This window comes from Musca domestica, unplaced genomic scaffold (assembly GCF_030504385.1).
Source record: "Musca domestica strain aabys unplaced genomic scaffold, Musca_domestica.polishedcontigs.V.1.1 246, whole genome shotgun sequence".
Lineage (NCBI taxonomy): Eukaryota > Metazoa > Arthropoda > Insecta > Diptera > Muscidae > Musca > Musca domestica.
This window is the reverse complement of record NW_026712274.1, coordinates 465,884-493,372: the sequence shown is the minus strand read 5'-3', so window position 1 is coordinate 493,372 and position 27,489 is coordinate 465,884. Positions and strand designations below refer to the sequence as shown.

The following is a 27,489-nucleotide window of genomic DNA, read 5'->3' as shown; positions in this document are numbered from 1 at the left end:
CAAAATTTCTGTTGTGAGCAACAGTTTATAAAGTTTTATGGAGATTACCATCACAGGGGTGCTCAAAACCGTGTTCTAGAACATGAAGAGAAAAAAGAGATAATTTAAGAGAAAATTAAAATTCTGTTTTTCTTTATATTTTACTGTTCTATTTAATTGTTTTTAAACACGAATGTTTGCCAAAATAGTTTATAAAGCAAATGGATAAAAAATATTTGTATAAATAATGAATTAACACTGTTTTGTTCTTGATTTAAATAAGCAAAGAGAAATTTGACTGAAAACAGATATTTCTTCTTGAGCACCCCTGCATCACCACCCCACATATATTACTTTCAAAGAGCATTGCATTGAAGAGAAGAGAAAAGAAGAGAATCGACATTACTAACGGAAAACAGAAATAATTGAGTTTCGTTTCGTGACTCATTTTGAATTAAAGAGAATCGATCGATTGTTGTTATTTTTAATTATAAACAAAGAAATATCACTTTGTTATTTTTGAATTAAATAAAATACATGTTTTTTTTAAAATAGAAATGCAGTTATAATAGAAAACTGGTAGGATTTTTTGAATTCCTGTAAAATATTGTTCTTTACAAAAATTTTGTAGGAAAAAAAGACGAAGTATTTTTTATAATCATGCGTTTGCAAAAGACAAGACAAATGAGCTCAAGTTTCTTTTTCAATAGAACATATTTTGACTACTCAGACATTTGTAAAAAAAATAAAAAAAAAATTCTGATTTTTATTTTATGTAATTCGACATTTATTTTAAATAATTTAAGTTTAATAAAATTGAGCTCGAGCTTTTTGTTGGTTTTTTATTGTTTATTTTCGATATTTCGTCCTATGACGGAAGATATCATCATGAACAATGATATTTAAACACATAACCAAAAAATACAAAATCATTAAGTACCGACGTCGACTTTGAATTGCTGTCATCTGTTTTGTCAAAAAACAAAGACCTCGAGCTCAATTTTATTAAACTTACATTTGAAAAAATATTAAAAAAATGTAGATATTTTATTCGTTTTCCTCTAGTATTGTTCCTAAGAAAATCAATTGTTTTGCTTCAAAATGTGTTTGCAATGACAAAAATTTTTAGAATTCACTGTGTAAACATGAGGCACAAAAATTCAAAAATTTTATGGAGAATAATTTACCTTATAGAACAATAAAGGATCAACCTATTTTGCTCAAACTTTACAGATCCTAATATTTTTTATCGATGCTAGGTGAGGTGGGAAAAAGGAGTAACTCGGGTCACTCTATTTTGAATAACCATAACTCTTATAAAATATGAAATACGACTCTCATTGCCTTCAAATTTTCCACATCTCAATACTTTTGCCAGCAGAATATCTGGCATGAGGAACAGTCCACTTCTTCTGGAACCTCCCCAAAAACGGGTCTACATATTGAATAACCATGAAGCTCCTAGAATTCGAAATAACACAGGATCTGGTGTGAAGATGGTAGATATTGGTGGACTCCATCTGGTACCTCCCCCACCAGGGGTCAAAATTGTGAATAACTAAAATTCTCATAAAATGTGAAATAACCATCTGATTCTATTCATATTTCACATATCCCAATATCGAACTCTTATCCACATTTTCGTATAGCCCCCACACAACGGTACCACCCGATATTCGATATTTTCATGATTTCAGCGACATTATTTACCGTAATTATTTCAAATTTCGTATTTGAAGTTCGTAATGGGTATTACAGCCTATGACAAACATTTTTGTATGTAGGTCCACGTCTTCGTATAGCCTCCATATAACGGTTGCTCCCATTACTCGGTATTTTTATGACTTTAGCAACATTATTCACCGGAATTGAAACAAATTTCGTATTTAAAGGTTGTAAAGGGTACTACAGCCTGTGAAAAACAAATTGGTATGTAGGTTCACGTTTTCGTATATCCCCCCATTAACGGTACATCCCGATATTTGGTATTTTGATGATGACATTATTCACCAAAATTGTAACAAGTTTCGTATTTAAAGGTCGTAATGGGTACTGCAGCCTATGACCAACAATTTCGTAAGCTGGTCCACGTCTTCGTATAGTCTCCATATAACAGTTTTCATTTAAGTGGTAGTTTCCAAAAATTTTTTGAAATTGTTAAGTTCCTTCCAAATGCCTCTTTTTTACTTGTTTTTTTTTTTTTTTTTTTTTTTTTTTTGTTGAAGATCCAAAATTTCAAACCAGGGTCTTAGTTGGAAATGAAGCCAAGACCTTTGAAATACCGTACAAAATTTCAAACCTCTTTCCAATTTTTTTTTCTATCTTCATCATCCTAATTTTAAAACTAGATCCCTATGATCCCGTTTTATTAAGATAAAAAATAAGAAGAATAATTTAAATATCAAATAAGATCAAAGTTAAACAGTAATGATATAAAATGTTATAAGGACGTTTCCTTCGGTATGTTCTTGTGGTTTTAATAAAATTTTTATTTTTGTTTTATGTTCGGAAATTTTTTGTTTTGTTTTTTTATAAAAGGTTTTAGATTTACTACCAATGTTACGAAAGGTTTTTCTTTTCGATCTCCAAAATGATCCTGCGTATTTGAAGTACTTATCCCTCATAAAGGTATATTTAAATAAATCTGGCAACACTTGACAGAGTGTGGTTTTGCATATTCCCTAATTCATATAAACCTACCAAATATGTTAATAACAGTCCCTCAAAACAATCACGACTGAAAAATTTACAGCGTTTATTAAGATATTCCTACCATATACACAACTTCTTATTTGCTAATTGTTGAAAATATTATGTTATCTAAGAAAATCTTTGGTTGGATTATTTCTAGGATTAACGTATCTAAATAGTATAAACTACATATGTATATAAATGACTTACCTTAAATTTTGTAGAATAGGTATTGCATTTGATTCGAAATATTGCACTTTTTTATAAACAAAATCACACAACCGCCACAAAATTTATTTTATAAACAATCTGTCACGTCCTCCCGTGTAGTTAGTTACCAACTCAGAGTGTTGGTGATGTTGCGATTCAATATTTTTGTGGATTGAGAAAGAAATCATTTTTTGGCTACAAAACCACATTTTAAGAGCTTTGTGATGATACTTTACTTCCTCTCACTCTCTTCGTGGCTTTCGCTCTGTCACGGCAAATTGTTTCAAGTGTCGATGGCAACAGTGTCGTCGGCCTGCTTTGTTCTCTTCATTACTAAGAGAATCAATTTCAAAATATGGAAATGTTAGTGTCAATGCAAGGCACAAGACAATGCCAGTAGAGCCGCGGCGCGCCAACCGCAGCAGGCAACAAACATTTCTTGGTTCTTATCACCAACACCGACAACACCACCACCAACACTGCCGCCAGCCCCACATCCACGAGCGCCAACATGTGTTTCCACTTGCTGTAATCTCATATCAAACGCTTTAACTTGGACGGTGGGGAGATTATCGAAAGAGTATTACTTAACAGTGAGCAGAGACGCACAGGCACACACACACACATACACACCGACAAACACCCCCCAACATTTTGTAAACGTTGGGGATAAGAGACGTCTGTCTCTGTGAGAGAGAGTTTGACTCTGGCGACGAGTTAAGTGTTGCTGCTACTTCTGGGACACACGGACGATTTGCGCCCAATAATAGCCCAAGTGCCTGCTTCTACAAGAGTTTAGTCAGTGATCTTTAGCCGTGGACGTAACAACGCGTACTTGGGCCTAACGGAAGTCAGTTCATTTTCCAATATTCTTTGTTTTTTTTTAAGACCATTTTTTGTACTCTTTTTTGTGAAACTGAAACAAAAGTAAATACAATTTTATTTTGAGGCAAAAAAAAAACAAAAAATAAGAAATTTAAAATATTTCGAACGAATTCTGAGGTGAATTAATTCAGTTCTCAAGAAAAACAATTTTATGGTGCCTGTTTCGTTTGCTCTTTTGCATTGAAAGGAAAATAAAAAGAATTATAAAATAAAGTAAATAACCTCAAAATATTGCAAAAAAAATAATGAAATAAAAGAACAAGTAAAACAAAACAAACTGCAATTACAAAAAAAAAAAAAAGAGAGAAAATATCACACGCAAAAAAGAAACAAGAACGTAATTTAATGCTCGAAACAAAAGAAGAAAAAACACCACAACAAATTGAAAAAAGTTATATTTTTGATTCCGTAAAATATTGAATGTTTTCAAGTGTTGAAAAGTATTTTTAAATATCAAAAAAGGAAAAGAATTCGGGTCGCTTCTAAGAATCTGAAAATTTCCAATTAAGATTCATCAAAACAGATTTAGGGTGGTATTTGTAGCTCCACATTTCATGTTTCAAACTCCGACGGCAGAACCTCAGAGTAGGCAGAATAGGATTTAAAAAAATATATATTACATGAAATAAAATTCCATTAGGGCAGTCATTCTTTATACCCTACACCAAGACTAAAAACTCTTCATGCCGCTAAGATATCCAAACTCCGATTTCACTTCCTCGGAGATACACGAATTCAACAGAGCCTGATATGATATTCTGGAAGTATTATTTATATTCATAGTGTTTTAAATACAATTTTGAAAAATTTTCAAACAGACTGAAACGAACTTTGCCGGATTTTTATAGGAGACCTTTGATTTTTTATAGGATTCTTAGGATATTGACACTTCTTTATATTTGTATCTTTTGGTCTCATAAATTTGAACCATTTTTTATAAAAATATCATTTAGATTCCAAAATTGTCGTATTCTTATATTCAGAATTGAATGAAAAAATGTACAGAGGAAAACATACAAGGGGATCTCGAAGTTAAAGATATTAAATCCAATTTGCACAGCAAAAATTATAAAAATAATATTGAAACCAAATTCAGTCTCTGATAAAAGTTCCTGAAATAATACAGATCTTATGATTTCATCTCGAAGTTAAAGATTTTAAATCCAATTTCCACAGCAAAAATTATAAAAATGGTTTTGGAACCAAATTCAGTCTCTGATAAAAACTCGCGAAATAATACAGATCTTAAGATCTCATTTTTGTAATAAAAACTAAACATTCAATTTGCCAATCGCGTAAAATCGTAAAATTCGCCAATTTTTAAAAATTGGTTTTCACTTGAATATCGCTTGTTACCATTAGAACCCTGGACCCAGAAATCCCAAAAATCTCGTACTTTTTATTACGAAAATATTAATTTCTGTTTCAATACGAATCTCTTCATAACTCCTTGGCACGATTTGCCCCCCTTTTTACCCCTTTCGAATTTTATTTTAGACTTGAAGTACATTTGGTGTAGGGTATAACATCGTTCGGCCCCGCCGATCACAGCCCTTTCAAAAGTAATAATTTAATCAAATTATTGTTTCATTTTAAGAGATAACACTTTTTTTTCGCTATTTGTTGTTTTAACAATAATTATTGTAATTCATGCTATTTTTTTCTTAATTTTTGTTGTTGTTTTCAATTTCCATTAGTTTCTAATCTGTCTTCTCTTCTCTCACTATTCTATTTTTATAGGATCGTGCTCTTTTGTGTCTTCTTTTTCTTATCTAGTCCAATTCTTGCTGTTTTTTTATAGCCAAGAAACAAAAACAACAACAACAACAGCATTACAAACAAACAAACGCACACATAGCCCACGCACGCATAAAACAAAAACACGCTCCACAGCTCCTTGTTGCCCAAAAATCACCACCCACAAAACTAAACTAAACTAAAAAAAAAAACAGAGAGCGCATCGATCTTTTCATCATCAAACGCTTCTTCTTCTTGCCTTCACTGCAAAAAAATTAAATTTGAAATTTTTTGAAGCCAAAACCAAAAAAAGAAAGAAAAACAAATAAATACAACCAATCAAACTAAACGCCACATTTTTCGCCAGCAGAAGTAACCGAAACAAACGAATTAGTACAAAATGTCCAAAAAGAACGGTGAAACCAAATACGTCCCCACAGAATTCCAATTCTATGCGCCCAAGGAGAAGCAGTCGATCGGCCAATTTCTGCACAACTCAAAAGATGGCACCTATTTGGGTCGTACACCCAAAAGTTGGGGTAAGTTTTTATCGAAATTTTACTTAAATTTTAATCTAGATTTGAAAGTCCAAATGAGAAAGAAAAATATTATGCCAAAAATGTTTTTCAAATATTTTAATTTAGGTCAAAAATTTAAAAAATATAAAAAATAAATTTGAAATTGAGGTTTTCTTTTGGATTCTCTTAAGACTTAAAACTCTATATATTCATTGATATATATATATCTACACTATTTATATGAAAATATATATTGAAGAAAGTCAAATTTATATAAAAATATCATAGATCTGAAAAAGGCCTTTGTCTCCTTAATTTTCAACTTTCCATTACAAGAAATGATCAGATTACAAAACTTATCTGAGCAACTTGTTTATCAGTTTTCGTCTTCGTTTAATCGCTATCCTTCATTCGGTATCTGGAAAAAGATTTGCAAATAAAGATAAAGCTTGTATATTCTTGGGATAGTCATGACTTGCCATATTCTGTAAGGAAAATTTACACACCCACACCCCACAATCTTAATCGCATTTATTTATGACATCCTTCTGAGGAAAGAAATATTTACTCCCATTCTTTGTAAGCATTGGTCGGAGCAATATTAATCTGCTGTCTTTTTGAATTTCGCAAATTTATAACGATTTGAAGGTAGTCTGTCTGTATTTACTTGGGAATTCCTTGGGTTTAAAAAAGAATTGACCTAAAACTATTTAGTAAAAACTTATTTTAATACTTTATTATGAGAATTCTAAGAGAATTCTTATGCTTGAAAATTTAGGATTTTACTATTCAATTTGAACATTTTTATACCAAAATTGTTTTCAATTAAAATTCAAAAATAAAATTTATTCAAAATTTAAAAAAAAAATTGAATATTCCGGTACATACCCCTCTCTGCAGGCTTGCAATTTCAATTTCGAGGGGGAGATATTGTGAGAGTATTTTCCTATCCTAATGTTCAAAGGTTCTATGTTTTCGATCCTAAATGCTAGCATGTAGCCCATTCACATGAAAAATGTGTCTAGGACCTTCAAAATAAAAATAATTGATGATATGTCTCTCATTCCAAAAGCTGGATATAAATTTAAATTTCGACTGAAAAATATGATCGTTACCTTCAAAATTTTGCTGTTACCGTTACACGGAGCTTATGTCACAATGTGAACCGAAATTGAAAAATTATTGGGTCGGGGACCGAATTCTCTTTCCAAATTGCGGCATTACAGCATATTACGTTGGAAATTAGAGTTGCATTATCCGAAATATTAAATAATTGGGGTTACCATTACCAGGGGGGGGTGTGGTTGGTATACCAAATAATGGTCATATGCTGAAGATTTTTGCCATGAAGAGTTTATGTCTTCTTAGAATACTCCAAATACACAACTAATTTCGGTTTTTCCTTTTTTCAAAAAGTCCTATATTTACTGGAAGTTCTTCTCACAGAGGACTGAAAAGTCCTATCATAGAAGACTGGAAGATATTCTTATAAAAGGCGGGAAAATCTTCTCATAGAAGAGAGGAAGGTCTTCTCATAAAAGACTGAAAAGCCTTTTCATAGAGGACTGGAAAGTCTTCTCATAGAAGCCGGGAAGATCTTCTCATAGAAGAAGGGAAGGTCTTCTCATAAAAGACTGAAAAGCCTTCTCACAGAAGACTGGAAGGTCTTCTCAAAAAAGACTGGAAAATCTTCTCATAGAAGACTGGAAGGTCTTCTCATAGAAGGCTGAAAAGCCTTCTCATAGAGGACTGGAAAGTCTTCTCATAGAAGACGGGAAGATCTTCTCATAGAAGACGGGAAGATCTTCTCATAGAAGAATGGAAGGTCTTCTCATAGAAGAATGGAAGGTATTCTCATAGAAGACTGGAAGGTATTCTCATAGAAAACGAGAAGTTCTCCTAATAGAAGACGGAAAGATCTTCTTATAGAAGTCTGGAAAGTTCTCTCATAGGAGACTGGAAGGTATGCTCATAGAAAACGGAGAGCAGGGATGGAAAGTTCTTCTCATACAAACAAAGAGTATACGTAAACTGAACTTCTTCTGCCGGAAGGGTTTATATCCTCATGACCAATATGGATCAATTTTATTATTGCGTGGCTTTAATACGCCCTCCAGAATATATTCGCGATAATATTCGGAATTTATTTTGATGACACGGTCGATTAATACGAACGGAGAGCGACTATTGGCTGTTATGGCGGCCCACACCATCATCATGGTCGGCACTTGAGTTCTGGTGGCCAACCGAAGGTGCACATTTTCAGCTGACCTCTGGCCAAAAATGAAATCGTTGAGAAATATTCCACACAAAAAATATTCCAATCCTTTATCTTTTCAAGCACCGTCATAATTTTCAAGTCGTCTGTTTGCCAACAGATTGCACTGGAAATTGCCACTTTGTCTAAGAATATTTCAAATAGCCAACCCAACCCGTTCGTTTTGGTTTTTAGCCAACCTTTAATTTGACGAATAATATTTGTTTCCAGCCAGCTTTTATTTTATTGTTAAATTATATGACTGGCAATCGTAAAAGTATTTTATTTTACTATAAAAAAAAAACAAAACAAAACAAAATATTTTTCTGCTTATCAGTTGTTCCGTTTGTTTGCATTTCATTAACTGTCTCTCTAGAAAAAAAATAAAAATCCAAAAGGGATGGTTGGTGATGATGATGACACTAATGTGAGATACTCACATTATTTTCTAGACTTTGTGGGTTTGAACCAAATCAAACACTTGTCAAAATATGGGAAAATTTTCCCATGTGAATTTTATTATTAGATGCGAATTGCGTTAGAGGTGGAGTTTATTGTCAAAATAATAATAAAATATGGCGTAAATATTTTGCCAAAAAAAAAACAATGCAATTGTCGAAGGAATTTATTTGAGGCAAACCTTTGTTTGATTTTCAATGAAAAATAAACACTTGATATTTATTTCATAACCCTTTTGTATTCAAACAAAATAGTACATACGTTTGACAAGTGTTTCTTTTTGAAAAGTTGTGGGCAAAATAAACATTGTTTAAAAATGTTTCTTTTTTCTTGTTTGAATAGGAATTTGAAAAAACAAAAACATTTCTTTTTTTATACGTCAATATTGAATATAATTTTTATATGAAAGAAAGACATATGTCTGGGCGATAAACGTAATAATAGAATATTAAGTTGATATTAAAATACATTATTTCAAATATATTATAATTTTATTATTTGCAAGCAGTAACAGGTGTCGTTTTGTAAATTTTATGTAATAAAAATATTACAACACAGGAGCTGTCACTGGAATAATTTGAACAGCTGTCGGACGAGTTGGTTGCAGTTTTTTCATCTCACCCTGTATAGCCTATATTAAAGAGTGGTCTGAAACTCCATTGAATAAATCTAAAGCCTGTTAATTTTAATTTTTCTCTTAAAAAAGCATTTTTTAACCCAATTTCCATTCAGTCAAAAAGACAAATTCCAAATAATGTCACACAATTTCTAAAAAAAAGAAATGCAGACGGAAAAATACTATACGTTTTCAAACTCGTGTTTTTTTTTTAATTTTTTCGTAGACAGATTTTTTTTTTTTTTTTTTTGTTTTTTGGCTCGCTCTTTGTTGAATATACATATATATTTAATTTGTATCGTTCAAGTTAAAACCGAATGTAAAACAATTCACAAAGAAAAAGGAAAACAAAAAAAAACGAATCAACGCTCACACACAAAAAATGCTAAAAATATTTTTTATTATTCAATGTCATATTCTATAGATTCAGTCAGTCACTCACTCAGTCACCCGTTCACATTCAGTTAATTTTTCCTTGTTGCGGCTTTTCGCTTTCGCTGTTCACCAAACAAGGGTAAATTTCAATCATTGTTGTTAATTTGCAATTATTCAACCGACTTAAAGATTTATTAACTGTTTTTTTTTTTTTCATTGGAAATTAAGTTAATAAATTCAAGCAGACACTAGCTTACAAAAAAAAAAAAAAAAAAAGATTGGAAATATTATCACTGCATACTTGAAAATTTTAGAATTGCGAATTTAAAAAGAAATCGATGAGATTTCGGTTAGTTATCGAAAGGGATAGAAATTTTAATTAAATACCATATTAACATTTTTCAGTTTCGGACTTTTCGGTTGGAGAACTGGTCAACCCTCCTATAAGGTTTTGGTTCAAAGTCTGTCAGATTTTTAAATTGAAATCAGGTGATTTTTGTACACTCTTGAATTGAGCTACTAATTTTTGTTTTAAAAACTAAGTTGATTTTTATGACCTTTACCACAAGATTGGGCAGTTCGAAAAATTATATCATTCCGTTTCCAACACTTCAATATATATATAATGATGCACCCCATATGCCACTGGACCCCCATATCAACATAAAATTCTGAGTTGATTCAGCTAAGCCCATATTTCTGTAGATTTTCATGTAGCTTTTTGAAAATGAGCAAAAAAATAGCTTTATGTGTAGAATTTTTATTAGAAGTGGTTTTTAACAGTCTATGTTGGAGGATAGCCCCTCTGATCTTGAATTCATTCGGAATTGCAAAAATTCAGTCCATTTTGGGCTGATATTAGCCATTTGTTGCACGATACGCATGTAAGGGACTTAAAACCCCAAATCGGATGAAACATATATAAGAGAAGTATAGCTATATCTGAAATAGCTAAATAGCAAAAATACATGGACAACGGACTGACAGGCATAAATTGTCTCAGAAAGTGATTCTATGAAGATCCTCAAAAGTAAATGTGGGTCCATCTCGCTTCCTTCTCCATGTTGCAAAGAAATGCACAAAGATATAATACCCTTACCACTATATGGTGTAGGTTATAAAAATTGGTGCTTGGCATATAAACCCTCCCAGCCGAAAATTTCGGTCTATTTGTTCATTTGTATAGCCACACATAAGCGGAACCTCCTGATATTCGGTATTTCGGGAGTTTCATATCCCAATTGGGGTTTACATTAAATGAAAATTTGATCCACTAAAATGTTTCAATGTCGATTCTTATTTTTACATAACCCTCTATCGGTTTGTTTTCGCTCTCTATCGCTTTCATTTTGAGTTTTTAGTTCTGTACGAAATCCATTTCAGGACATTTGGAATTGATCCGTCCGTCCGGATGGTCACGATAACTTCCGAAGGGACTATCCGATTTAATCCAAACTTAATACTTCGAAATATCATTATCAAACTTATATCAAGTTCGGAGATGACTAATACCGACCCCACTCTTGGCACTCCCCCCATAAAAGTCAGGACTTTCAGAGAAAATAATTAACTTATAGAACAAAAATGGTCATCCAATTTAATGCAAACTTTGGAAATATAAATATTTTTTTCAGAAACAGGCCAGGTGGAAAAATTAACAATATCCTCCCTATTTTGCTATTTCTTTCCCCACAAAAGGTCAAGAAAAGTCGATTATCTTCATATTTTGCATGTCCCAATGTTTTTACCAACTCTAGATCTGGTATGAAGATGGGATATATCGGACCACTCCTTCTAGTACCTACCACAGAAATGGTCAACATTTTTAATTGCCATAAAACGCCAAATGAACATCCAATTCTTTTCAGACTCGGTACATCGAAAGTTTCTAACAGCGCAAGATTTGATGTGAAAATTATACATATCTGTCAACCCCTTCTGGTACCTCCCACCATAAAGGATCGATATTTTCCTCACCTATATATCCCATAAATTGCGAAACAAATCTACGATTCTTCTCAAACTTGGTATGTCTAAATATTTCTCTCATTCAAAGATCTGACGTGAATAATGAATTTATCGACCCACACATTTTTGTATCTCCCCCACTAAAGTTAAACATTTTGATTAACAATTATATTATTTATTAATTATAAAATTAGAAATTTCAATATTTTCAAGAGTGTTAGATGAAGTAGAATACTTTGATCCACTATCGGGTACATCACGCACATTTCATCATTTTCCAAAAATTATCACATATACAGTAAAGGAAGTAGTCGAAATGTTATAAATGTTATATACATTATATATATCGGACTCATGTCAGATACGAAATGGAAAATATTGACCCTCTCCTTGGGAACCTTTCCCATAAATGGCAGTGAGTTTGAATAATGATAACCCAACTCAGAATATATTTAAATAAATGGATAATAGGAGGATATACATCTACCGGCAAAACCGACTGATACTTTTTAAATTGTTTTAATCTAATTTAATTTTGGCTAATCTCCACGATTCACCAAATTTTATGATAACCCATCAGCAATAAATTACATCAGATTTCTTTCAACAAATTTTCTAGAACCTTCCGCAACACATGCTGTAAAATAGTGCTTCATAAAAAAAAAAACTCGTTACAGTAGTTTTATTTGATTACGTTTTAATTTGAAATCAATGTGCTTGCTTTTAGGTGATGATATTGTTGTTGTTGTCGTAGTTTTTGTTGCTATTAAATAAATACTTGTTGCATTTGTTAGTGATTAGAATGTTTATTATTGAATTTCCAATCGAATCGTCCATCGACAAGCAAATATGACAAATCACAACAACAACAGAAACACCATGAATTACAGACATAACTAAAACGCAATGTACATATGTATGTGTGCATGTATGTGGCTTTGTAATTCATGGAACACCACTATTGACACATATTACATTTACACCACAAACATATTTCAGCCTTATTAACATGCCATAAATACATGTTTAAACATTGTGGAAATAAATTATTTTCAATTTAGTATTAATCGAATTAGTTGGACAAATAATAGAAAATTTCCATCTAATTTTTAACGCCCACCCAACGGATGTTAGTTAGGAACCGGTTAGGTCGGATCACTCTTTAATTTTGCTTAGAATTTCTAATTCTTTTTTTATGGTTTTGTAATGAAATTTCTGTAATTTCCAATTGATGTTGAAAACCATCAGGTGACATGATATTGAAATGTGGATTTGATGTCACAGACATTGGCATTTGTTTTAATGGAATTTTAATCTTCCTTTATTTTTTGGGAGAGGTGACAGTGGTGGGGGTTGTAAACTGAATATTTGTATCACTTTTTTCGAATTACATGTGATTGGAAGCAACAGGGTGGGGAATTACTTAAAAGTTGGTATTAGGCGGACATGAAAAGAGCAAAACTGAAAAATTTTCAGGGCACTCCCATGGTACGTTGTAGAAGGCAATTCGGATTTTATGATCGTTCTGGTTATTCAAAACTTTGACCCTTTGTAGGGGAGGTACCAGAAGGAATGGTCCGATCTCCACCATCTTTATAACAGATCTTGGATTGATGGAAATATTGAGATGTACCAAATCTGAATGGAATCGGATGTTAATTTCACGTTTTATGAGCTTCATGGATATTCAAAATTTTGAGCCTTTGTGGAGAAGGTATCAGAAGGAGTAGACCGATATATTCCATATTCACAACACATATCTTGAGTTAATGAAAATATTGTAATATGTGAAATTTGAAGGCAATAGGGAACTTGAATCACATTTTGTAAGAGTAAAATTTATTCAAAATTTTGACCCTTTGTGGGCGATGTATTTGATAGAGTGGATCGATATTGTCCATTTTAGCACCTGACCTTTCACTGATGTAAATATTAGGTTTCGAAAAGTTGGAGCAAAATCGGATTATCCTTTCTCTTTCGGTGCAGAAAATTATTTTATTTGAAAACGTTGACATTTTGTGGAGGAGGTACCGGAAGGAGTGAGACGATATTGCCCATTTCCGAACTCGATCTAAATTTCACAAGAATATTACGACGTACCAAGTTTGAATCAAATCAGATACTCCCTTCGAGAGTTATCGTCCAAAGAGACCCAATCAAATGATATATACCCTCTCTAGCCATATGGCTAAGGGTATAAAAATTTGAAAAATTACATGATATTACCTTCTTAATTGTACCATGAGCACTATTAAAATATGCCTTTTTAATTTGATAAATTATGTATTCAATACTAAAATATTATAATTCCCAAATCTTATAATTTTTGTTTTCGTTACACCCCAATATTGTTGATTTTCAAATTTAAATATAAGTAAACATCCATACGGCCATACTAACCCCTTTTATTCGTGGGAGGTTCCATTAAAACCCAGGCAGCATAGACTGTTTAGACGTTCCTTTTTTTCCTTTCTGTTTTTTTTATCTTGTCATTTTGATGGTGTCGATGTTGTTGTTGTTATTTTGTAATTTCGTTTTTTTTTTAATACCGCATCGAAGGTTAATAACTTTTGTTGTGGCGATGGCAGTGATAGGTGTGTTCTGTCTTCCTTTCAGTCAACCAGTCTGTCAGTCTGTCCGTCTGTCTATTATTGATGATCATTCATTATTTATTTCGTTCAATACAATGAATGAAACTGAAAGAATTGTAATTTAACTAATTGAAATTGAAAAAAAGGAACAAAAACAAAAAAACATAAAATGAAGGTGAAAATAGGGGAAAATGTATCTGACATACATATTTTTTACTACAGCGAGCTAATTACAATACAAATACAATTGTTTGTTCATGTTTAAGGGAGTTGGCCAAATTGTTGTCCTACAAAATTCCTAAGATTTTTTCATGAATTACAATAGCAGAATTCCAAAATTGTAATGTCAGTATGTATTTAATTTGAATTATTTGCTTATCTATGCTTCGGCAGATAAGCCATAAAAACTACACCCAAAAATTGACAGAATGTGACATTGCTCTAATTTGATAGTTTGAGGCCTGATAATGGTGTTTAATTAGTTTCATTGACATAATTGTTTATGATAAAGTATCATCTACTAATATAATATTCTAGAATATCATTACTAGCCAAAAGCAAAACAATTAAAAAATACGACTCATATAAGTAAGTGGTTCAAATAAATAAAAAAAAATAAAAAAATATATGCAACGAATATTGCAAAATATATCTAAAATCCTTTCCTTTTTATTCACCTCAAAGTATGCAACATAATTTCTCGTATGACTTTCAAAGGCAGAATCACATTTCTCGAGGATTGTTTGAAATTTTTTTTTTAATTTTATTCAATCTGAAAATGCCAGTTTTATTATTGTTTAGGTCATCGTGAGGAGCCGATTTCTAAAGGATAAACTTAGGCGAATACAACGCTGATTGTATTTGCACGGTGTATGTTTTTGGGCGCCGATAAATTATTAGTCATGGAACAAAGGTTTTTATCTCACGTTAAAACCTCAATGCCTGATTTGTCTTTAAACACTATGATAAGGGGGCCGCGACGAACATCATTCGAAGCCTTTTTTGGCAACATGTTAAAGGGTTCAAATGTTCAGAAATGACTGCAAAATAACAAAAGTTGTAACAACTTTTAAACGATGACCCCTCGTTGGGCGCCAGTTTGGCTATGAAAAATTATAAACTAATCACACATAGTACCTTGAAATCCAGCACCACGTTTACCTCAATGTCAAAAGATTTACGTTTCGAAAACGACATCTATATCTGAAATGGCCATAACAATGGCGTCAGACAACAAAGTATCCCAGCAAAAACTTTCATTGCCAAGATATGAGTTTCATAACCATTTGGAAGTTGAAGCCATCAACCCCAATAAGAGTCAATTTTTTGCCATGAAAAGCGTACAAAGGAATACAGGAAAATAATTTTTTCAATCCGCTGTTTTGCGTTTTCTTGTAGTTAAACGTGTTACCGACAGTGCCACTGGTCGAACAGTAAAAAAATGTTGAGGAAACTTTGAAATCCAGCATGGCGGTTACATAAATGCCAAAAAAACGTAAAATTCGAGAACGACATCTATATGTGAAATTGCTATATTTATAGCCATATTATAGCTATTTTAGATATAGATGTCGTTCTCGAAATTTACGTTTTTTGGCATTTATGTAACTGTCATGCTTTACTTCAAAGTTTTCGATCCCGCAATTTAGGTATAGTCCCAATTTTCTATATTTTAAATACTTCAGACACAATATCCAAGTAATTGGCGAAAGTGTCCCTTGTTGGGCGCCAATTTGGATATGAATAACATAAACTAATCATAAACAGAATCTTGATTCGATTTTTTAAAACCTCAATGACCGAGACGAACATCGAAGCCTCTTTTAGCAACATTTTAAAGAGTTCAAGTGTTCAGAAATGACTGGTTAATAACACAATTTGTAACAATTTTTCCACGATGACCCCTCGTTGGGCGCCACTTTGGCTATAAAAAATTAAAAACTAATCACACATAGTACCACGGTGTTTACCTGTATGCCAAAAGATGAAAATTTCGAAAACACCATCTTTATCTGAAATGGCTGTAACAATAGCAACCGACCTCGAAGTATCCCAGCTAAAATATCCAGTAACAAATAACTAATGAGTTTCCTCACCACTTTTTTCTCGAGTGTAAGTAGTTACAAAGCAAATTATTTTCCATTATTTCAACAAGGGTATGTCACACTTATGTGAATCTTCACTGATTCTATTCTAACCATTTTACTACGATAGCCCCATGTTGGGTGCCAATTTCTCCATAAAAAATGTTGATGAAAGTTCATCTTTCGAGAGCGACATCTATAACTGAAATAGCTATATCATTGGCATTGAACCCAAAATATACTGTGTTTCCGTACTTCACAATAAGATGGGGTAGACCAAATTTATTTATGCAGATCTCTAAATTTTTGCATTACTACTTGGAAGATTCGTATTGAAAGCTCCTATATTCTATCCTAGCCACTATATTCGATATTCTAGATACTTCTGCCAAAAATTTCCAAACAAATGACGTATAATTGGACATGTTCTCTCACTATGTAGTCTCATTTTGCCTTTAACTGGACACCAATGATCTTGTGAGTGCGAGCGACATCTATATCTGAAAAAGGATATCGGGCCACAAAGAATGGGGTATATCTGCTGTTTTATATCTTCACAATAACATGGATGTAAAGTATGTAGAGCTGGAGGTAAATGTATGCGTGTAGAGCTTTAAATTCAGCATCCAATTTTTGTATTACGACCAGGAAAAAGGTAATTGAAAATAGGTTATAGCGGTCCACGTTTAGCTACGCCTCTTCCCTCCCTTCCTTTCGTTATTTGTTTTCTTTCAGTTACAATTTCTAAACGAACTATCTGTAAGGATCTATTTCTCATGTAGAACATATTTCTGCCAAAAATATTAGGTTTACTTCTACGGGATATCAATTAATTGGATATCAATGGAGAGTTTAGTCTCCCATTTCTCGGCCTCATTGTTTAAAATTAAAATATTTTTTGTTAAATTTTTTCAACGAAGTGATGACAATGCCTGCTTTCTCCAGTACTTGTGGTTTATTTATCATCCTCGAATTTATTTGTCAAATAATTGCAACTACGTCAGTAATGATGTGGTCTTTTTTTAAACAGAACTCAACGTCATTGAATCTAGATATTTTATCTAAATACAAAATTTTATTCATAAAATATTGCTACTTCTTAGAATACACTTGATGGTCGAGCAAAGACGTCATAAATGTCGTCAAACTGCTTGAACGAACTTCAAGTGTGATCGGCAGAGATTAATATTTTGTTTTTAATTTATTAATAAAATAAAAACAAAACAGAAACTGATTTCTCCCCCTAATAACAAAAAAATATCAATCACACTGGCCGTCCAGCATTGAGTGGGCCAATCAATAAAAAAACTACGTAACATCTATGATTTTTCAAACCCAAACAAAAGTGGTGGGGTTTGGGTAAAGATAACTTATCTTGCCAAAAAAAAACAGAGTAAAGTAAATTATAATCGACTTATTTTGCAGGGCCAAAATGAAAACAATCTCGTTACTATCAACGACACGATCGTGGCAACTGGGTTCTTGATGGTCGAAAATTGATAAGACAAACACTACTTGAGCATTTCATATATATACTCGTACATGTGTGTGTGTGTCCATTGTATATTTTCGTATTCGCCCTCAAGAGCATTGTGCCCCGGGGTAACTGCGTGCGTGTGAAGAATATGGCCTTAAGACAGGCGTCAAAAAAATATTTATAGACAAAAAAAAATCAAAATAAAAAATAATATTTGAAAGTGTGTATCTATGGCCCCGCATGCCATAAATTTCTGTGTAAAATGAAATTCACCGATATTTAAACTTAAATGAACTCTTCTCTGCAAAATGGTTTTCTAATCGCAATGCACCACACTTGAAGAATATTTAAGGCGGGCGAGCAACCATAATTGCTTAAGAATTTCCCTATTTCTGTATAAACTGCGGCGGCAGTATTTTCTCCACTGTGTGGTCTTGACAAGTCATAATTTGAGGTTTAACTTGAGTTGGAAATTAGCAACAATAATGATTTTTTCTTTCATTACATGCTATATATATCCCTAGCTAAGGTGTAAATAAAGAACGGATAAACCACAATTTAATAAATATAAAAATAGGTAAATAAACGATTCAACGATTCTAGTAGGTTAACACCTCATAAAGTACACACATTTCTAGAGCCCTAATTAATTCGATAAATGTTGATTTTTATATCTACTTTTTTTTCAATGTCTACTTCCATAGATAGAATAGGACAACAATTTGACTACAATAATATTTACAAATATTTTGGGAAAAACATTTTTAATGCTTATTTAGATGTTAATAACCTCTATTTTTGGCTATGAATAATAAATGCCGATAATTACTGACACACGTTGTAGGATTCGAGCAATGAAGAAGGTGTAATCGAATTTGAAAACAATGATATTTTGATGAGGGAAAAAATAAAAAAAAAAGAATAAAATTTTAATTAAAAAAAGAAACAAGTAAAAAAGCTGTATGTTCGACCGTGCCGAACTTTGAATACCTTCCACTATTTGGAACGAAACTGGCAATTTTCAAAAAATAAAATCCATTAAAAATTCTTTAAAATCTTAAAAATAAGCCATTACAATATCCAAATGCGAGACTTGAAAAAAATCAGTGAATAATGTAGCTAAAATCATCAATATAGGGAAGTTCTATTATATGGCGCTATACCAAAATGTGGACCTGTGCAGACAATTTTCTGCCTTAGACTGCAGTATCCATTACGAATTTCAAATCCTAAATTTGAAACAATTCCGGTGAATAATGTCGCTAAAATCATCAAAATACGAAGACCTGATCCCACACAGACATTTTTTGTCATAGGCTGTAGTATCCATTATGAACCTCAAATACAAAATTTGAAACAATTTTGGTGAATAATGTCGCTAAAATCATCAAAATACCGAATATAGGGAGGGCCTGCACAGACCATTTTTTGTCATAGGCTGTAATATCCATTACGAACTTCAAATACCAAATTTGAAACATTCCCGGTGAATAATGTCGCTTAAATCATTAAAATACCGAAAATAAGGAGACATCATTTTATGGGGGCTATACCAAAACATGGACCTACATGGCCCATTTTCAATACCAAAAGTCCTGCAGACATAACATACATTTGAGTAAAATTTTATAAACTTACTTCATTTCGTTCGGAAACTAGAGTGGTCGGACGGACATCACTAACTCGACATAGCATTTTATGCTGATCAAGAATATATACAGGGTGAGATAAAAAAAACTGCAACAAAGTCAACGCCATAATTTTTACATTTTTTTTTTTTTTAAATTTTATTGAATGAAAGCAAAAAATGTCGGAAACAGCATCAACTTTTAGAATATGTTTAGATTTGTTCGAATTGGTCACCTGTGGCACGAATTATGGCCTTCAAACGGCCAATGAAACCATCACACGCTGCCCGAATGTTGCTCTGCGGTATTTTGGCTCATTCCCGGCTTTGCCTTCCAAAATACTCCAAAAATAGTCCAACGGATTGGTATCCGGAGTTTTTGGTGGCCATTGTGCGCTGGAAATGAAGCAAGGAACCTCATTTTGTAACCATTCTTAGGTGGCTCGTGCAGAGTGCGACGGTGCTGAGTCCTGTTAGAATGTCCATTGTCTGCGGCCAAAATGTTTGCGTGCCAACCTTGCTTTAATACACCCTCCAGAATATTTTCGCGATAATTTTCGGCATTTATTCTGATGCAAAGCAACACTTAGCTCTTTTGAGTCCATTTTCTTTCTGTTGCGGGTTAAATTCTTGCACTTTTTGGAATTTCAATGGCTTTACCCCGATCTCATTTTTCAACATTTGCCGAATGGAATATTGCGATATGCTCAGCTCACGAGCCATTTTTTGGCCACCACGACGCGGGTTTCGATCAAGTCGCTTCTATACTTTTCGAACCATTTCTGCTTATGTTGCCGTTTTCTTCCGTCCACATCCTTGACGTCGGGTTACGCTACCAGTATCAAGGTTACGAGCGATGGTACGAGACACAAAAGATTTATTCACATTTAAATGCTGGAGTGCCCTTACGATGGCCACTTGTTGTTTTCCAGCCAAATATAAAGAAATCACACAATCACGCTTGAATTCCATCACGAATAACTTTTTTTCTGGAAAATTCTCACCCAAATGCTGTTGTACATTTATAAACAATATAATGAGCTGTCACTGGAATAATTTTAACAGCTGTCGGACGAGTGGCCTAGAACTGACATCACTCGAAGTTGTTTGCAGTATTTTCATCTCACCCTGTATAAGCTCTCTAGCCATATGGCTGAGGGTATAAAAATGTATTGAAATGAAGCAAACTTATGGACCCCTAAAACTATGCCACAAAAAATAATAAAATATCTAACAAAGGACCTAATTGCAGGCAAAAAATCTCTCTTTGTCATTATTTGTACGACATTTAAGAAGGCAAAAATTACTAAAAAAAATTTGAATCTTTGGTAAAAAAAACATTTCTATTTGCCTTTAGAGCAAAAGAAGTAATATTCAATCAGTATTTCTAGTGTTGAAATTGGAGGATAATGTCCTTTTCCCAAATTGACTTCCTACCATGTTTTCTTAGACATGCAATCAATCCATCATTTAAAATCACAGCAAGGTGATTTATCCCCGATTTCCTTCCCCTGATGTTTAACTTCCTGTTTACTTCCGCGAAAATCAATTCATCATCATCAATTTTAAACTGGCGCTAATATAAATCTCGCCTCCGCCAAGCCACAGCATAAAAAAACCGAAGCATTTAAAAACTAATAAAACATTAGACCATGAAAAACAATAATAAAAAGTTCAACCAAAGGTTGTTTACAAAAATAGCAACAAAACCCAATAACATCACAGGTGTCATCCACAATGTCCCCAAAGGCCATGATGGCGGTGGTGGATGTGTCATAAAACCTCCTGACCAAAGGTAAACATAACCAACCCAACCAAAGGATGACGTTAAAAAAGGCGTTGTCATTTCGCTTCTTTTTTTTGGCGGCGACGACGACTGTTAAAGAGCCCCCCAGGGATATGGATACGTTTCCAAGGGCATTATGTCTTCCCAAACTCCGGTGTTGATTTAATGGGCAAGCATAAAACTACTCATTCCCAATATTTTGAGAATTTAGATAGTGGCTTTGTGGGTCAAATGAACGGCCAAAGCAATTAAACAAAACTGACCAAAAAATGATGTCATATTTCAACATTATGAGCATATGCAGGATAACACGCCATGGCAGTGGGTTAGGCTGGCTGGCTGGCAGGTTGGCTGCTTGCCTGGATGGCTAAGTGACTGCTTAGATGGATGTGATAATTTCAGCCATGTCCATGATAGCATAAATTTAATTATTTTTTCATTAAATCGGGTTTTCTTATTATCTGCATCACATGTCTAAGGGATATTGAAAGGCAAGGGATTTCAGGATTTTGGCGATATTGATTGTTTATGCTTTCAAAGATATATGAAGAACTTTAATGGCGATTGATTGAGTGACTCATCATTAACGCCTCCATCCCCAGCAAAACTAAGCAGAAGCTAGGTCCCCTTTATTTTCCTGAGAATATTGATAAACCTAAATGTAAATCAATGTAGCTCCCCTTGGCACTGCGAACTTTTTTCGATCATTAATCCCAAGTCAATAAAGATTAATAACCCATGCTGGATTTCATTTTTAACAAATCTCTCTTTTTTTAGACCCTGCTTTCCTAATAAATCTTGTCTTTTTTTCTTAAACATTCTAATTGGATATTAATGACCGACGAGGTTATTTAACATATTAAGGCGAACAAAAAAATAAAACGAGTTAATGATGTTGACAAAAAAATAAACCTCTAATCGGCGCTCGAAACAAAAAATTAGAACATCCATAATTAAATGCCAGTTACTCATTGAATAAATTTTAAGCCCAAACTAAAACTTTAGACGAAACAAAAAAAATCGTTTAATTCTCAACCGGTAGCAAAGGCCAAACGAAAACAATGGAGAATCGAGACACAAACAATTAACCGCCAATAAAAGCCAGTTCAAACAACACCCAAGCTCAGCGATCACTCGTCGGGCCGATGGCGATCAGATTAAATGTGGGAAATTTGCACAGCCATGTGAATACGAGCTTTGTATGGCAGTTTATCACCGAAATCGAACTAAAATGTTTAGCAGATTAGAATGCCAAAATCAAAAATTGTTTATTTCCTCTGAAGAGGAGATAGCTATTTAGGTGGGAATTTAAATTTATATTTTGTGTTTTTTTTTTATTTGGGAGAAATTATTTTTCCCCTAAGCCCTTTTGATGCCTCGCTCCCAGCAGGGCTACGGCCTCTTGTCTTTGATTGAAATTGAAATATTCGAACATTTTTTTGTTTTGTTTCAAACCAGTTTTCCTGAAATTTGAATATGTAAACGAACCCTAAGCGATTAACGATCAATAATCTCCAGGCAGCTTGATTTGCTTTGCAACTAATGATGTCGAAGTATTTTTGTTTGATTGTTTTTTTTTTATTATTTTTCTTTATCTTGACTTTTGTCGCCGTTTCTAATCTGACAAGCCGACAGACACATGACATTCAAATCAAATGATATAAAATAAAACATACAAAATCGTAAAGAAGGGGGATTTTTGGAAAACAAATACTCGAAAATCAAATACTCCATAAAACATATTTCATGTCAATTCATTTCGAGTTAAGTTTTATAATTTTTTTTTTTTGCGCAGATAAATGTTGTTATTGAGGGGGTTTTATGGTTTTGGGTTACTGCAGCCAGCGAGAGCACATCATGGGTTTTTTACCTGCGTTAATGAGAACAGTGGTTTAAATCTAAAAATAAGTTTTTTAACTGGATTCAAAAAATTGAAGCTTCAATTTCAAAAAAATGTATAAAAAATCAAAAAAAAAATTGTTTTAAATAGACAGTGAATTACGATTATTTTTCTCTCAAAAAAAAAAATATATATATATATATATATTTCCCTGAAGATTACTGTAGATGGCAAAATAAATATAAAATTTAAAAAAAACACCGAATTGTCCACAAGCCAAAATGATGTTATTAAGAATTGAGAAAATTAAAAGATCTTCAACGTTTATTAAAGCAAATGGGAATGACAATTTTATTAAAAATTGCCTGGTGACGTCAGCTGCCTTCGAAACATCAAATTTAAGTTTTATCCATCAACAACCTATTCTTTGGGGTAATTTTTAAGATGTTCATAAAACAAGTTCACCAGGAAGCATCCAATCCGTTTTTGAAGGAAGTACGCATGATGATAGCGCTAACCTGCCGGAAATTTAAAGTTCCGAAATATCATAACAGAAAAGCACCCGTAAAATAGGCTAACCTTCATCACAAAATCTTCCTTGTGATACCATCCTATTTGAAGGTTGATGGCTCATCCAGCCGTCCCCGTCCCCGTATAAAAAATGAATGGTGAATTCAGCTGCCTTCGAAGCACAAATTTAAGTTTTACCTATCAACAACCTATTGTTTGAGTTAATTTTTAAGATGTTCATAAAAAAGTTCACAAGAAGGATCTAATCCATTTCTAAAGAAGGCAGACATGTTTATAGTTCAGGAAATTTGAATGGTGACGTCAACTGCCTTCGAAGCATCAAATTTAAGTTTTACCTATCACCTAGGCTCATCCAGCCGTCCCTGTCTCTGATTTGACTGCCTTCTCTTTTTGCAGATTTTATAACCTCCACCTTAGAATTTGTTTATTCCGCTTGCAACATATTTTTCGGAGACCCTAGATCTAGATAGAGATTGAGTTATTACAAATATAGCTTCAAAATTTGGATTTTCAATATTTTAAAGGGTTCAGTCCTAAATATATACAAATTAGCCATTATTTGTCTTTTCGGGTTCTCAGTGAACAGTTTAGACTACTTTTCGGTATAGTTCACATAAAATCGTAACTCGATATTTCGAATGTTCTGATGCCGATTTTCAACCAAATCAGTTATGATTCAATGTTTCGCGTTCTCAGTGGCCAGATTAACTCCTGCCAAAAAACGTAATGCAGGTCCACTTTTTGGCCAAAGTCCCATACATGGGGCAACTCCTGATTTTAGGTATTCGCCCCCCGATTTCTAAAAAAAATCAGCTATAATTTCACATTTAGGGTTCTCAGTCTGAAGTTTGACTTCTCTCAAAAAATAGTCTAGCCTACATACAACGGATTTTCCACATTTTAGGGATTTAGAGGATAGTTGAATTGGCCATAATATAAGTTTTCACGTTATGGGGGGACAAAAAGTTCGGACCAGCAGAACTTAATCTCGTTTTAAATTGTTCAAAAGAGTGAAAATTGCTCAGAGACCTCGCCAGGAACACCCCCATCTAAATATATAATTTTAAATAGTTACGTCTGTGGGGGATAGACTCCCCGTTTGCACTGATAATTCCATTGACCTCTTTTGTTTTTGTACTTTTTCCATCTGTGAGGCTATTTTAGATAGTACCTCTTCCACACAAATACAAGTACTGTCCCACCATTGTTTTATTTCATTATATGTGTATTCTACTGTACAAAATCAGACCTTACAAAACAAAAGAGCGAAGAGTAGACTGCATAAAAGCACCCACTCTTCGAGCAATCCTACTCGCGAGCAAGTTTCGCTCCCGAATGCAAATGATTAAATCTGTGCTCTGTGCTTTGATAACTGGCAAACATGTTTGTTGCAGTTGCTAACATCTCTTCTGTTAAAGTTTTATGCTTCCTCTCTTGATCCTTAATGTTTGTTCACTTATCCACCAAAGCAATCTGCTTCGAAAGAGGTGACTCATCGGCTTTTGCGGAATTTTAAACTTCGAGTGGTGTTGAAATTTGGCAGCTCTGAAGTGAGTACTAAAACTTCTTGGTGGGAGGGTTAAATTTCCTATTCGAGTAACGTGGAATGGGTCTTAGCTTATAAATACATTTGCTTGGGCAAATTCCTGAACTTTTGTGATTTTTTGCGGAAACCCCAAAAAATTATTTGGAAATATTAAATTTGAGGGCTTACTATTTGGATAAACTATTAATTTAAGGTGAAATATAATAGCAATACCCGATACCCGTAAACAAAGTTAGGCAAATTTGGTATCTAATTTTAAATACGGAGCCACTGTAAGTATCTTTGATTTGTCTGGCCGCCCTGTTGTTTAGTATTCTGTTGATTCAACATTTTTTGTTAATATTCTGTAGCTACTTTGTCTTCATATTAGCTGTTACTACCTTAACTAACCTGGAGTGTAGAGCACACGACTTAAACATATTGACTATTGGCGTCGTAGCAGACACAAGTCGTTGAGTGACGTGGTGGACTTGCCGGCTTCATATGAACAAAATATTACTAACCCGGTGTGGTTATATCCAGATATGACTACCCCAATGCAGTTTAATACTCGTTTTAAATACAGACAGATGATAATTTGTTTTTTTTTTTTTCGTTGTTGTTTCGTGGTGTGGCTGAAGAGACCGATGGCAGCACGGTTGATCGTTTACAAAGCAGCGAGTCAAGAACACACCTGTATGACCATGGCAACGGCAGCAGCAGTAGCGGCACCAGACATTAAGGGCCATTTAGATTCCTCATAAAATCAATATTATTTTCATTTTTAGTTGTTGTTGCTATAAATTTGCATTGTAATGCGAAAAAGCGTCTAGTCTTTCATCTTGTTTCCCTTTTTTTTTTAAATTAATAACAAAAATATTTAATTAGACTGGACACCCCCATGCACGCTTTGCATTTTACACATTTATGCTAACTTATTTCTACCGGACCACTGATAATTGTTTAGGTGCTCCAGCGCTAATTTAAATCAAATAACTATGATAAATGAAACAGACCTTAGCCGCAGAGGGAGATATTGATTTTTTTCTGTCTCTAAAACTCAGATATTGAATTTTTGTAAATTCTTCACTTTTTTTGAACAAGGCAAATGATTTTTTTTGTATTTTATTTTTTTGGGGGTTGTTTGAATTTATATGTTGTATTTAAAATTAAATATACAGCTACCAAGAATTTAAAAAAAAATCATACATAAATTAATAGATATATTTATATTAGAGTGGGTACACGTTATAAGGAGCATTGTCTTAAAACAAAATTTGTCAAAATTGCCAAGGCCTTACAAATAATCTTAGATAATTGTTTTTAAAATAATTAACAATATTCTTAGAAGTGACACACATTACGAGTTCTGATACCGGAAATTTGCTATCTACTTTTTTTCTGGTGGATAAAAACAAATATGCAGTCTATGATAAAAATTATGGCAAATGTGTAAACGTTTTGAACGGGTGAATCATTCGTATTTTCTTTGTTTGACTATTTTCTGACGCGGAGATTTCAAGCAGCAACATTAGCTTTTGTAATCGGACGTGGTGCTACCTCTTGACCGCCGTTACTACAATTACAATTTTATATGAATAGTTCATTAATTTATAGTTTACAAATAATGTATTTATCATTATTTTTGGAATATTGGTAATGCATGGGGTAGGTAGTTTCTCATTACTCGTAATGCTTAAGGTGGCACATATGCCCACCAAATTTTGGCTGAACATGGGTTTTAAATATACGTCTTCTTCCACCTTTTTATAGCCTAGTTCGTCATTCCGTTTGTAACTCAACTCATAATAATTTTTGACATAAAAAGGTATGCAAATTCTTTATCAGCGTTAAGTTATAAATCGATTTAGACCTGTCTGCCCATCAGTCTGTTCGTCTGTTGTAATCACGATAGACTCAAAACGATTAAAGATAGGAAGCTAAAATTTTGCACAGATCAGTCTTTTGTCTGCAGGCAGGTCAAGTTCGAAGATGGGCTATATCGGTCCACGATATCGTATAGCCCCCATACAACGATACCCCCCGACATTCGGTGTTTTAATAATTGTAGCTAAATTCAATGAAATTGTCTAAAAATCCACAAAAGTAGTTCCTTCTGAGTAATTTACCCCCTAGGAGAGTATTGGTCCACGATACCGTATATCCCCCATGTAACCCCTCCCTCTATTCGGTATTTTGATGATTTAAGCCAAATTTTTCAATGGAATTGTCTAGAAATCCATGCTAGACGTTCTTTCTTTAGCACTTTACACCCTGAAAGAAAAATGTCTATATAGGTCCACAATATCGTATAGCCTCCATATAACTGTACT

At 33.3% G+C, this 27,489-nt stretch overlaps 1 protein-coding gene and 1 long non-coding RNA gene across 11 annotated transcripts in view; one reads left to right on the top strand and one right to left on the bottom strand.

Annotated features, from left to right (window-relative positions):
* Nucleotides 1-3,451, bottom strand: part of LOC131802812 (uncharacterized) — a 52,974-nt gene extending 49,523 nt beyond the window's left edge. Inside the window, exon 1 of the long non-coding RNA XR_009342399.1 lies at nt 2,881-3,451. This is a non-coding gene — a long non-coding RNA (uncharacterized LOC131802812). The remainder of the gene's footprint in view (nt 1-2,880) is intronic.
* A 138-nt stretch (nt 3,452-3,589) lies between these two features.
* Nucleotides 3,590-27,489, top strand: part of LOC131802810 (sodium/potassium-transporting ATPase subunit beta-1-like) — a 34,527-nt gene continuing 10,627 nt past the window's right edge. The window contains exons 1-2 of one of the 10 annotated variants that reach the window (XM_059123454.1): nt 3,590-3,730; nt 5,873-6,041. In XM_059123454.1, the coding sequence (XP_058979437.1) occupies nt 5,903-6,041 (139 nt within the window). In that variant the 5' untranslated portion in view covers nt 3,590-3,730; nt 5,873-5,902. Of the gene's footprint in view, nt 3,808-3,871; nt 3,979-5,505; nt 6,042-27,489 lie in introns of those variants that run through there. The other 9 variants (XM_059123448.1, XM_059123451.1, XM_059123453.1 and 6 more) reach the window with 9 other exon arrangements.